The sequence below is a fragment of the Bos indicus x Bos taurus genome, chromosome 19, assembly GCF_003369695.1.
Source record: "Bos indicus x Bos taurus breed Angus x Brahman F1 hybrid chromosome 19, Bos_hybrid_MaternalHap_v2.0, whole genome shotgun sequence".
Taxonomy (NCBI): domain Eukaryota; kingdom Metazoa; phylum Chordata; class Mammalia; order Artiodactyla; family Bovidae; genus Bos; species Bos indicus x Bos taurus.
The window spans coordinates 63,025,849-63,038,870 of record NC_040094.1 but is presented as its reverse complement, the minus strand read 5'-3'; the positions used below and the strand labels follow the sequence as shown (position 1 = coordinate 63,038,870).

General features: G+C 58.3%; 1 protein-coding gene and 1 long non-coding RNA gene across 6 annotated transcripts in view; both read right to left on the bottom strand.

Moving 5' to 3' along the window:
• Positions 1-418: 418 nt before the first annotated feature.
• LOC113878434 lies at positions 419-4,129 on the bottom strand. The gene is made up of 3 exons (XR_003506985.1): positions 3,926-4,129; positions 3,714-3,763; positions 419-511 (listed from the first exon to the last, which is right to left on the bottom strand). It is a non-coding gene; the product is annotated as an uncharacterized LOC113878434 (long non-coding RNA).
• A 3,105-nt stretch (positions 4,130-7,234) lies between these two features.
• The window catches only part of RGS9 (regulator of G protein signaling 9), a 60,256-nt gene continuing 54,468 nt past the window's right edge, over positions 7,235-13,022 (bottom strand). For 3 of the 5 annotated variants that reach the window (XM_027519211.1, XM_027519212.1, XM_027519208.1), the window contains 2 exons: positions 9,886-10,334; positions 7,235-7,672 (listed from right to left, as the gene is read on the bottom strand). In XM_027519211.1, the coding sequence (XP_027375012.1) occupies positions 7,522-7,672; positions 9,886-10,334 (600 nt within the window). In that variant the 3' untranslated portion in view covers positions 7,235-7,521. Of the gene's footprint in view, positions 7,673-7,754; positions 7,936-9,885; positions 10,335-13,022 lie in introns of all 5 variants that reach the window. The other 2 variants (XR_003506947.1, XM_027519209.1) reach the window with 2 other exon arrangements.

Here is a 13,022-nt window from a genome sequence, read left to right as displayed (position 1 = left end):
GCCCAAATGTGCAGAAAGGGAGAGGCAGGTGGGCAGACTGTACATGAAGTCATAGAAAACGTGCCGAGGCGCAACATACACGCCAGATTCACGCCAGAGTCCCCTGCGGGCAGAGGCTGTGTCCCGAGAGCACGTTCTGGCGTGGCTTCTTCCGCCCCCCCGCCCGGCCTCCCCATCCCTGACCAGGCCCTCCCGCCTCCCCGCCCGGCCTCCCCATCCCTGACCAGGCCCTCCCGCCTCCCCGCCCGGCCTCCCCATCCCTGACCAGGCCCTCCCGGAAGCGCTCATCAGGTGTGACCGGCACGCGCGTCTTCATCTCAGGGTCTGCTTTTAGGAAACACAGCAGTGTTATTGCTGTTGACGCGCCAGCTCGTCTCCTTCCCTTTTTTCTCTGTTCACACAGCACACGCTGTACGGCTCAGACACACTGCATTTTTACAGAAGACGTGGCTCTGATTTCCCCAGAAGCCAGGGCTGAGACAGCCTGGATTGGTCACATGATTCACGGCATCTATGGGATTAAAAAAATGAATGTGAGCAAACTCTGTGAGATAGGGAAGGACAGGGAAGCCCGGCGTGCTGCCATCCATGGGGCCACAGAGTCAGGCAGGGCTGAGCGACAGCAGTAACCGGTCACACAGTGTGAGTCAGGTGAGTGAGGAGAAATGCTCAGTCCTCAGTTTGAGGACTGAGCATTTTTTCTATGACTGTACAGAATAATAATACCAGGGAATTTCAACTGTGTCTTAGGGAAAAGAAGAAAGGGTGGAAAGTCACCAGAAATGTGACTTAGGAGGCCAGATATGTAGAGTCAGCCTCCAGGACCAAAGGACACATTTTTGTTTTGTTTAATTTTATTCTTAGCTGGAGAATAATCACTTCCAATACTGTGATGGTTTCTGCACACATCACCATGAATCAGCCTAGGCACACACGTGTTCCCCCTCCAAGCCTCCCCCACCTCCCTCCCCTCCCCACTCTCGAGGCCGTCACAGAGCCCCGGCTGCGGGCTCCTGTGTCAGACGGCAGATTTCCCCAGCTTTCTACTTTACACGTGCTATATGTGTGTTTCAAGCTACTCTCTCAGATCACCCCACTGTCTTTCTCCCCCACGGTCAGACACACAGACACAGAAGTAAGTGGGGGGGCTGAGGCATTTGCCCGAGAAGACATCAGCTCACAGCCACCCTGACACCGCCAGCCTGCACCCGTGGTCTCCAGCTGGCCCCCCACGCTCCTCCAGCTCCTCCTCACTCACTCCCCCAACCCCGGGCTCTGCTCCTGAACCTCCCTCCCATCTCCCCCTGCCCTGCCTGCCAATCTGCTCTCAAACACCAGGTCTTCAGCGCCCCTGTTGTGTCTAAGGATGCCCACAAGGGCTACCTGGCCCTTCCAGCTCCTCTGCTAGCGCCCCTCGGGAATCTTCAGACTCAGCGTCATGCATTATCTCCCCCACCCGCCTCCTCCTCTTGGTCTCCTGGCCCACTGGAGAGCAGCTGCGCTCTCTGATGCACCGGGCTCCCCATCTCAGCCGCCTTCGCCCCCAACGTCTTCTGGCCCCTTTCAACGTGCCCAGGCCTGTTTGACCTCTGGCTGTTCTGTCCCTTCAAACCCCCTTGCCGTCAGCCTCATGAGGTCCCCTTACCCCTCGAGCCCTATGGAGGTCTCACAAGCTCGCTGTGGCTCCATCATCCCAAACTCTGTCCCCAGACATATTCTTCCAAAGTGTGACTCTGATCAGACATGCTCAGGCTCTATGACCCCCTGTTGCCCATTGAGTTAAGCCCATCCTCCTGAGCGCAGCTCTGGGGTCAGCCTATGTCGCAGCACCACCTCCTCCTGGCCCTTTAGTGAACCGGACCCTTGGTCATTCCCAGACGCTGCCCCCTCTATCCTGCGGCCGCCCGCTTGTCCTTGTGGTCCTTCCAACTGGGATGCTCTCCTCCTCTTCCTCCCATCAACTGAGGCTCAACCTAGACTCACCTGTGAAAACCCCGAGGGCACCGATGGGGTGATTCTCCCTTCTCTGAAGTCTCTAGGCAGTCGAGCACATGCTGCTTTGCCTCATTTAAAAAAGTCTTTATTGGAGTAGAGTTGCTTTACAATGTCGTGTTTGTTTCTGCCATACAGCAAAGTGCATTGGCTGTACACGTATCCTCTCTTTTCTTGGATTTCCTTCCCACTGAGGTCACCACAGTGTTGAGGAGAGTCCCCTGTGCTATACAGCAGGCTCTCACTAGCTATCTGGTCTGTAGACAGCAGCGTACACCATTTTAACGCAGATTTCAGTGCCCTGGGCCTTCCCCGGGGGGTTAGACCGTAAAGAATCTGCCAGCAATGCAGGAGACCCAGGTTCAACCCCTGGGTCAGGAAGATCCCTGGAGAAGAGAATGGCAATCCACTCCAGTATCCTGCCTGGGAAATCCCATGGACAGAGGAGTCTGGTGGGCTACGGTCCGCGGGGTCGCAGAGTCTCGGACACGACTGAGCAGCTAACGCTTTCACTGTCTTTAGTGACCTGACTACCCAGCGAGTCCTTAAGGGTTTAAGCCACGTGACTCATTCTTGCATCTTCCCGCGCCAACCACACAGTAAGTCCTCATGACGGCTGTTCAACGAACCCTTAAATTACTCAGGTTGTTAGGACTAGCTGAGCCAGGCCACATCTGGAGATAAACCACGCTCTTCCTTGGCTCTGCTGCTAAATACACACAAACCTCCTCATTGGTGCTTCCCTCTCAAGCAGAGCAGTGCAGACGCGTCCCTCGTTACAGACCGTTCAACTGCTCTCTCTTCAGACTCAAATCTCTTGCCCGGAGGGTTTCAAGCCAACTCCCCCCGACCAGAATCACAGTGTCTGGGCTTAGCCGACTTCTGAGAGCCTCCTTCTTTGTCTCCCCGTTCCCAGCTGTCCACTGCTGGGACAATCCCCAGGCGCAGGAGCAAAGCAAAGCTTGACCCCAAGGCAGTGTCCCCTTGGAGCCAGCTCAAGAGCAAAAGAAACCCTGCCTTCCCCGAGATGAAAGCTCCCTGCAGCCGGATCACCCGTGGCCTAATGCCACGCTGCCATGGCAACATGAATTTTAAGCAGTCATCGGCAGAACCCGCTTCTTCGATTTCGGCAACCCTGGAGCCAGCCTCTCCTGGGTGGGTCTTCCCACCACAAGGGTCCCGGTGGACCCGAGGGGCCTGAATCATTCTCTGCAGTCAGGATGACCCGACCTGGCAGCTGACACGCTGAGACCTGATGGGTGTGATGCTTGGACCACATGCACGTCTCCAGTCAGACTTCACTCTCAGGGAGGGCGTGGGGGCGTCAGCAGCCTCAGGGCCGAACCCCCAGAGAAGGAGGGAAGCAGCTCCTCACTTCTCTGTTCTCCCCGAACCTGGACCTTTCTGTCTTCTGTGTCCACGCAAAGATGCCAAGAGCCCCGACTCTGCTAACTGCCCGGTGCATCAGCCCCCGTCCAGGTGCCTCTGCCTGGCCCAGCTTCCAGCCTCACCTGCCCAACGAGGGAGCTGATGAGCCGCTCAGGCTGAACAGGGAAAGACGCGTGTGGGTGCGCTCAGTCGTGTCCGACTCTTGTGACCCCATGGGCTGTAGCCCACCAGGCTCCTCTGTTCACGGGATTCTCCAGGCAAGAATCCTGGAGTGGGCTGCCACTTCCTTCTCCAGGGGATCTTCCCGACCCAGGATCGGACCTGTCTCTCACCTCTCCTGCTTGGCAGGTGGGTTCTTGATCGCCAGCGCCATCTGGGCAACCTGCAGGGACAGAGGAAGCGAGTTAATCAGTTTGCGTCCGGAAGTCGGGGGTGGACACGCAGAGATGACCTTCCACGCGAGGGATTCTCTTGGCCATGGTCCACAGGCTGAGGAGGGAGTTTTCTTCCTGCGGGAGTTTTTCTGCAGAGTCTCAACACTCACCAAAGCCACTAGAAATGGCCCAGCCCCCCGGTAGCCCCCAGGACGCAGCAGCCAGGAGACCCCCACAGGCCACCATCAGCCTGCAGCTCAGCGGCTCCGGAGGCTCTGAGCACAGGGGGAGGCCCGGTCCCTTTCGCTCCCCTCATCCGCCTCTCTGGCTTTCCAACCAGGAGAGGACCTTCCTCCTGGCCCGCTTCCTTCTCACTCCAGTCTCAAGTCCCCAGGAGGAAAAGCTGCCTCTCTGGGGATCCGTGAGCCTGGGACTCCCCCTTCTGGTGAAGCCTTGGGAGGGGACTGTCCCCAGAGTGCAGGGCAGGGCCTCTGAGGCCGAGGAGCCCGAGACCTGTGTCCCCTCGCCCCTACCCAGCTCGGCCTGTAGGCTCCTGAGGGCCCCGGCGCCCTTGGCTGGCACAAAGCATACCAGTCCCTTGAATGTCTCTCTTCCCTGGAGGCCACTCACCCTGGGCCTTCTCTGCCTTTGAACAGCATGTGGTGGAGACAGAAATTCCTTCCCGTGTGGACCACTGCCTTCCTTCCTCCTGGGGTTCTCTGTGACTGCACTTCCCCCTAGCGCGGGGCTTGCCCAGGCGGCACTAGTGGTAAAAAGCCCACCTGCCAACTCAGGAGACAGAAGAGGGCCCTGGAGGTGACCGTCCCTAGGGTCGCAAAGAGTCGGACGCAGCTGAAGCCACTTGGCACGCACACGTGCTCAGCTCAGGCAACCAGAGTCCATCATCCATCACCAGATGCCGGACGGGGTTCCCTGCAGGACCCCGGGCGCCCAGGGGCATGAGTGTGCGAGCCCGGTGCTGAGATTCTCCTCGTCTCCAGACACACTGGCTGCCAGGAGGACGTGGATTTGCCCCTCATCTCCTTTCAGACCAGCTTTGCAATAAAACACATCCAGCCGTGACCCTGTGGACTGCAGCCCGCCAGGCTCCTCTGTCCATGGGACTCTCCAGGCAGGAACACAGGACTGGGGTACTGTGCCCTCCTCCAGGGGATCTTTCCGACCCAGGGACCAAATACAAGTCTCTTGCATGGCAGGCAGATTCTTTACCGTCTGAGCCACCGGGGAAGGCCATTTCAATGGATTGGCCTGCTCACCTTCCAAGAAACGTGGCTGACTGCTCACTCTCTCGGAGAAAGTTTCCCTTCCCCTTCCTGAGGGACTCCTGTGAGCCCAAGAGAGGGGACTCTGTAGAATCTGAAATGAGATGCTATTTCAGAGCTGAAGCCTCTGAGTTTCCCTCAGGGCAGTAGATCCAGGTCTGGGGGACACAGCTACCCGCCCCCACTCGTCTCCTGATGTGTGCAGAGCGATGGCTCAGCCCCAGTGTTTGTGGGCTAAATAAAGTAAGTGTCTGAGGTTAAAAGTGAGAGGCTCTTGAATTCTGAGGATTAAAGGTGAAGAACATAATAAGTGGTTTGGCAAACCACTTACCTTTTTTTCTACGAGGACCTTCCAGGCATCTTTTTTTTAAGCTTTTTTTTTTTTAATGTGACCATTCTTATAGTCTTTATTGAATTTGTTACAGTATTGCTTCCGTTTTATGTTTTCGTTTTTGAGCTGCAAGGCCTGTGGGATCCTCGCTCCCTGACCAGGGATCGAACCTGAAGCCCCTGCATTGGGAGGGGAAGCCTTAAGCTCTGGTCCACCAGGGAAGGCCAGGCAACTTTTAAGAAATGTTTTATTCACCACGTAACCCTTAATTTCAACCCACTGCCCAGTTCAAGCATGATCCCAGTGGACCCTTTAGGGCAACACTTCAGGGCTTTGGGCAGAAACCAGCAGCGTCCAGCACACAAGCAGTGACCTGTGGCCTCTGTTCCGGCTTCCTCCACTGCGGCTGAGACTTCAGAGCCCGTCGTCCTGTCGAGGGGCGGGTGGGGGCAGTCCCACATTGTAGTTCACTTAGCAGCACCTTCCCTGGTGGCTCAGTTGGTAAAGAATCCGCCGGCAATGCAGGAGACCCCGGTTCGATCCCTGGGTCTGGAAGATCCGCTGGAGAAGGGAACAGCTACCCACTCCAGTATTCTGGCCTAGAGAATTCCACGGACTGTATAGTCAGTCCATGGGGTCGCAAAGAGTCGGACACGACTGAGCGACTTTCACTTTCACTTTGGTCTCTGCCTACTGGACTTCAGGAAACCCCCACCCCCACCCAGCACAGGCCCACCCCAGCCATGGCAACTGAAGATGTCTCCGGACACTGCTCAACGTCCCCTGTGACAAGTTGGGCCCTGGTTGAGAACCAGGGCTCTAGAGGAATTCCACCAAGTGAGATGTCCGGCTGGCTGCCCAGGGCCCTGCAGAGACTCACCGTGGGGGCGCTCTGTCCAGCATGCTGAGTTCACAACTGGAGAAGAGCTGGGAGCGAAGGGTGACCGGGGCGCAAACCTCTGGGAGCGGCCCCAGCGTGTCCACGCCACGGTCAGGCCGCCCATGGAGGCTCCCAGCCAACACCCTTACAGCGGGGTCCAAACGCACAGCCACGCTCAAAAGACACAGGCTCAAGGACACCCCGGCAAACTCGCCAAGACGGTCCTGGCACTGCTCCGCCATCCAGGGCCCCCGCCCCCCGCCTCCCCAAAGGTCGGCCCTGCGCTGCGGTCCGAGAGCCCCACCCCTTTCTCCAGCTATTCCCCTAGCAGTTCCCTGGTCCACCTCATCCCACCTTGCCCTCTGCTTCTGGGTGGATCTGAGCAAGCCTGGCACTCCAGGAGGATGTCTTTCCCAGCCCCCTCTTCCTGTGTGGTGGCCCAGCCCCAAGCTCCCCCTGAGGAGCTCAGTTGATGACGGCATCAAGCACAAACCAATTATACAAGCAGGGAGCTCTTGGAGGTGATTCAGTTCCCTTGGTGCGGAAAACCAAGACCTGAGTTTATCACATAAATAAGATCTCATAAAGGGCTTCCCAGGTGGCTGCTGCTGCTAAGTCTCTTCAGTCGTGTCCGACTCTGTGCAACCCCAGAGACGGCAGCCCACCAGGCTCCCCTGTTCCTGGAATTCTCCAGGCAAGAACCCTGGAGTGGGTTGCCATTTCCTTCTCCCAGGTGGCACCAGTGGTAAAGAACCCACCTGCCAATGCAGAAGATGCAGGAGATCCAGGGTTTGATCCCTGGATCAGGAAGATCCCCTGGAGGAGAGCATGGCAACCCACTCCAGAAGTCTTGCCTGGAGAATCCCCTGGACAGAGGAACCTGGGGGGCTACAGTCCATGGGGTTGCAAAAGAGTTGGACACGACTGGAGGGACTTAGCAGGCGAGAGCTCACAGATAGCTTATAAAACGAGATGTACGCTAGCATTCCGATCCAAAAACACTTAGACAAGGTAACCTTTTATTGGTTTTAAGGCAGCAAGTCAAGTCCTCTGGTCCACATGCCTTTCTTCTGATGACAAGAGGAAAGATGGGGGCAAGGGAAAGGCTGGCCACGGGGCACCCACCCGGAGCGCTCTTCTGCAGAGTCCACCCATCTTGTCCCTCCGGCCCCCACGTGTGATCTTCGTGCACTCTGGTCCCCGAGACAGCGGGTCCCGTGGCCCCATCCTGCAGAGTCTGTGGGAGCAACTTCCTGGCCCAAGGCCCCAGGCTCAGCCAGTGTGGCCCTCTGCGGGGCTCTCCCAGGGGCAGATGACCTCCTTTTCTGTGGCCTGGTCACCTCGTGCTCCGGGGCCCGGGTCCTCCGAGTCCATCAGACAGGCCCCGCTTCCCATGGGCACGTCCATCTTGATCTGGAAAAAGCTTCAGACACATGAGCAGAGCAGTGTGTGGAGACAGAAGGTCACCACACCCAGCTCACCCAACCCCCCGAGGAGGCACAGACCCAGGCGCCTTTCTGGAAGCTGTGTGTGCAGTGACCCGCTCGGGGCTGGGGGGGGTACCCCGTTCACTGGGTGTCGAGGGAGGCTCTGTTTTCCTGCTGAACGAAGGATAATTCAGGGAACGCTTTATTTCCCTTTTCAAGGGGCTTCAGTTTTTTCGGTTTTGATGAATTCCAGATATTCCTGTAGAACATACCGGGACCCAGGCCTCAGCCCCTTTAAACTGCCTTCTAATGAAGTGGTGGCCATGGAGCACAGAGGTTTTCAAAAGCCCCAAGACCGCTGTGGCCACAAACTAGAGCGTTCCCTCAGCAGAGCCCATCAGGAGGAATCAACGGACAAGTTCTTTCCCCCTGAATCCCCCCACCCCAGATGCACAGAGCACAGCCAAGGCTGGAGACTTGGGTATCCATGGCAACCTACAGCCTCAGCACGGAGCCGCCGTGTCCAAGACCACGCATGGCCAAAACGCAGGAGCATAGCAGAGGGTGGAGGGGTGCTCCGCGCTGTCTCCCTCAAGACCAAACAAAGGCGGGGCTGCCTTTGTGTTGCACTGTCCATAACTCTTCTTTGTGCCCAGGAGCCCGGAGCCCTCAAGTGCACCCCGGAGCCCCTGTTCTTCACCAGAGAGCTGCCTCGGGCAGGGGGCTCTCAGAGGTCCGTCTTGCTTTGCCGCCCATAGTGGGGATAACAGGGGCCAGCCCTGAATGGAGGCTGTACACTGTCAGCACCCTGTAGCCCCCCTGAGTGCTCCCCAGGGCAGATGTGTGCAGGAGCGGGTGGGGGAGGAGAGGGCCCCCAAGGCAGGGGAGGGGACCGGGGCCCAGCACCACCTGTGGGTCCCAGCACTGCCACTGAAATTTCCGGACCTTTTAAAAATGCAACAAACTCATTAGGCCAAGGTTTTAGTTGGGCAGGGTGAGTGGAAGAGGATTGTGTTGTTGTTTAGTTACTAAGTCATTTCTGACTCTTTGAGACTCCGTGGACTGTAGCCCACCAGGCCCCTCAGTCCATGGAATTCTCCAGGCTGGAATACTGGAGCAGGTAGCCATTCCCTCCTCCAGGGATCGAACCTGGGTCTCCTGCATTGCGGGTGGATTCTTTACCACTGAGCCACCAGAGAAGCCTGGAAGAGCATGTTAATAGAAAGGGGGAAAGATGGAAAAGAAAAACAATCCCATGGACTGTATAGTCCAAGGGGATGAAAAGAGTCGGACTCAGCTGAATTACTTAAACGTCACTTCACTTTCCTTTCCCCTAGAAAGACCGCAGAGGGCAGCGCTGAGTCTGGAAAGGGTCTGGAGGTCAAAGGTTTGTCCATGGGGTCTGCTTTCCAGAATCCTCCTCCTCACCCGGCACTCTCCACCCTCCATCTGCCCAGCCCCCAGGCCCTAGACCCCAGACCACAGAACCTGGGTCCTCACCAGACACCCGTGTGCACACATACACACAATCCTGTGTGCGCACACACACACACACACTCCTCATGTGCACACACACACACACAATCCCCATGTGCACACGCACACAATCTGTGCACACACACACACTCCCCATGTGCACACATAATCCCCGTGTGCACACACACAATCCCATGTGCACACACACACACTCCCCATGTGCACACATAATCCCCGTGCGCACACACACAATCCCATGTGCACACACACACTCCCCATGTGCACACACACACAATCCCATGTGCACACACACACAATCCCCATGTGCACACACAATCCCCGTGTGCACACATAATCCCCGTGTGCACACACAATCCCATGTGCACGCACACACTCCCCATGTTCACACACACACTCCCCATGTTCACACACACACAATCCCCGTGTGCACACATACACACAATCCTGTGTGCACATACACACACAATCCCGTGTGCACATACACACAATCCCCATGTGCACATACACACAATCCCCGTGTGCACACATGCACACAATCCCCGTGTACACACACATTCTCCATGTGTGCACACAGAATCCCCATGTGCACACACACACAATCTCGTGCACACACACACAATCCCCGTGTACACACAATCCCCATGTGCGTGCACACACTCCCCATGAGCACGCGTGCACACACACACACACACACTGCCCCCTCCATCCTTACTTGGCTGCTCTCCGGGGCCTCGGTCGTGATAGCTGCCGGCTGGCATCCCCCAGGGGCTGCACCTTGCCGTGGGACACAGCGGGACACTTTGGGGACAGCCGGGCGAAGACCGGGGAAGCCAAACAGCCTCGTCTCAGGAACCGCCCGAGGGACAGGCGCACACGCGCCTTGGGCTGGGCCCGGGGCCGGAGCTGATCCATGCAGGCCCCGCCGACCGCCCCTGACACATCGGTCTCCCGCCTCTGCTCGGACCCCGGGGAGCCCTCCAGGGCCACGCTGATGGGTGAGGGACAGACGGTGCTGCTGGGCCTCCGGATGAAGCGGCTGGGCGAGCGGAAGGGCCTTCCAGGGGAGCGGCAGCTTTGGGAGAAGGGGCTGGAGGGAGAGGGGGGCGCGCAGGTTCCGGTGTACACAGCCAGATGGGGGCTGGGAGCCAGCCGCTGGCCGGGCTGCAGAGAAGGAGAGAGACGGGGAGTGAGGGCACAGCTGGCCCCGCCGTGGGCTGCCCCCTCCAGGCTGGAGCCCAGGCCCGTCCAGTTGCCCCTGGGGACCGGGGAGGGGTGCCCCGAGCCCCCTGAGAGAATGGCACAGCCTCGAACAGGCTTCCCCAAGCCCTGGCCGCCTCCCCAGGGCACAGCTGGAGGCTCCTCCAGGCCTGGGAGCTGGCTGCGGGCTGGGGTTTCCCCTCGACCATCAACTCCACTCTCCAGGAGCACAGGCTCCACCCACCGAGCATCATCCTATCTCTGCCCTGCCTTGGTGCCACCTGTGGTCTGCAGGCACGTAAAACCCTTTCCACAGAGCACTGGAGGTGGGGCAAGGAGCCCTGGCTTGTGCGGACCCTTCCAGGCCTGAGACCTGCCGCCGCGTCCTGAGCCCCGACTCTCATCCACCGCCACCCTCTCCTGTGCCTCCCACGGGCACCGCAGCAGGGCCTGGGCCCCCGGGGGAGGAGGAGACTGGAAATACAGATAAGGCGGCTCCTTGAGGCAACCGCCCTGGGCGGCTTTGGCCCTGGGTCCCCGACCAGCGGGGCAGGAGCGGGGAACCGGGGCCGGTCAGCTGAAGGAGCCCGAGAGCTCCGTGCAAGTAGATGGGGGCGTCAGGATCCAAGTCCTGGGCAGGGAAGCTCGCTTGTCTCGCCTCTCCCCCGCCAGGTTTGTGTCCCCCAGGGCCTGCCGCCGCAGCCGTGCAGCACTTGGCAGCCCGGTGCGGTCCGGGCTGGGGGCTGGGCCGGTCCTGGGCTGTGCCCGGGAGAGGTGGACCAAATCTGCCTCCAAGAGACGACTGGCCTCAGGGAAGCACAAGCCCTCTGTGAAACCATCACAGCCCCACGGCCCAGAGGGGGCGTCGCCTGGGCCCGAAGGAAGGTGGCTGCGGGCCCCAGCCTGAAGAGGGAAGGGCGGGCGGGCAGACTCCCAGCAGCCCTCAGAAGAAAAGCAAGGCCTGGAGACCACCGGGGCTCAGCCCTTGGCGGGGGTGGGGGCCCCACCCTCTCCCACTTGCTCCCTGAAGCTCAAGCAAGATTCTGAAACAGCAGCTCGCAGCCACCGATGCTGATCCACTGCTCAGACAGGCCTACCAACCAGAGCCAAGGCCCTGACCCAGGGCCACCGGGTTACTATGCCTACTAATCACCATCGTGATTATTATTAACATGCTTGAGAAGCTCAGAAATTTGAGTTTCTGGGCTGCAAACTTGATGTGAATTATTGCAGGTACCTCCAGAGCAACTAACACTTACTATGCCCATTTTACAGATGAGAAAGCTAAGGCTTCCAGGAGCCAAGCCCAGGAACGCAGGGATGGTCAGCAGGCTTTGCAATTGGGCTCACTGGCTCCACATTTTACATGTGTGATGCCCAATGGATGCTTACAGGTCAGCATCACACGGGGTGTCCGTTATAAATGCAGACCCCAGACTCACTGGAGGGGAACCTGAGTTGGGGGGCAAAGCCTCACAAACACCGAGGGCACTGCTTTGCAAGTAAGCAAGAGCCAGGTCGTGTGAGAAGCTGAGCCCTGTGCTTCTGACAGTCTGCAGGGAATGGCCGTGATGGAGGGTTTGGGAGGTGACTGTCAGGTATGTGGCCCTGTAGGTTATGAAGACCTACTCTGTGCCAGTTCCCTGTGAATCTACAACTGCCCCGTTTTAGTGACCAGAATGTTGAGGACGGAGCGGGTTGGGACCATCCCCAGGCTCCCACTGCAAGCCGGTGACTACAGAATGTAGAACTTTAAGGTGGCCACTAAGACCTCAGGATGGGTGTGAGCTGTGAACGTGCTGGGCGGCCACCCCCATGATCATGCCGTGAGATATGGCATAGGTGACTCTGAATCGTTCTGGTGACACTGAGCTCTTCACCTGAACCCTTCAATCCTGAGTCTAGAAGCCAGAGACAGAAGTCAGAGGCTCGTGATAAAAATCCAACAAGCCGGGGTTCTCCATGGTTGGTTTTGAAGATGGAGAGTGGGGAGCAGGTGGCAAGGAGTTTGGGCGGCTTCTGGAAGCTGAGAGCAGCCAGCAAAAAATGGGGCCCTGGGTCCTGCAACAAGAGCTGGGATCCTTCCAACAACCTGGAAGCAGACTCTTCCTGAGCCCCCAGTGAGAACTCACACGGCCCGAGACACCTTGACGGTGTGCCCGGAAATCCTGCAAAGCCTCACCCAGCCAACCGCGAGCTCATAAATGGTGGCCGTTGGTGCGAACTTGCTACTCGGCGATTGTTAACTCTTACCGTGACCAAATGAGACTCTGACCCCAGGTCCGTGTAACCCTCAAAGCCCTTGCTTGCCTACTGATCCACATTGCCAGCCTGTTGCCTACAGGGTTTGGGCAGGACTTGGGGTGCTGAGCCAATACGCCAAACTGAGACCAGGCTTTGTTCAGAGAGACGGGGGGTGGGGCAGCAAGGTTCTCCTTCCTCCAGTTCACCGAGGACACCCGCACCTCAGGGCATCACCTTAAACCTCACTCATTAAGCCTGTGATCAATTCCTGTTATGACCCCACTTCACAGATTAAAACACTGAGGCCCACGGAGATGAGGCAGCCTGACCCAGGGGACTTGATGGCACGCACCCCCACCCGACTCCGGGCTCTCCCGCAGCCCACCCTCCTCCCCCAGCACCTGCTCC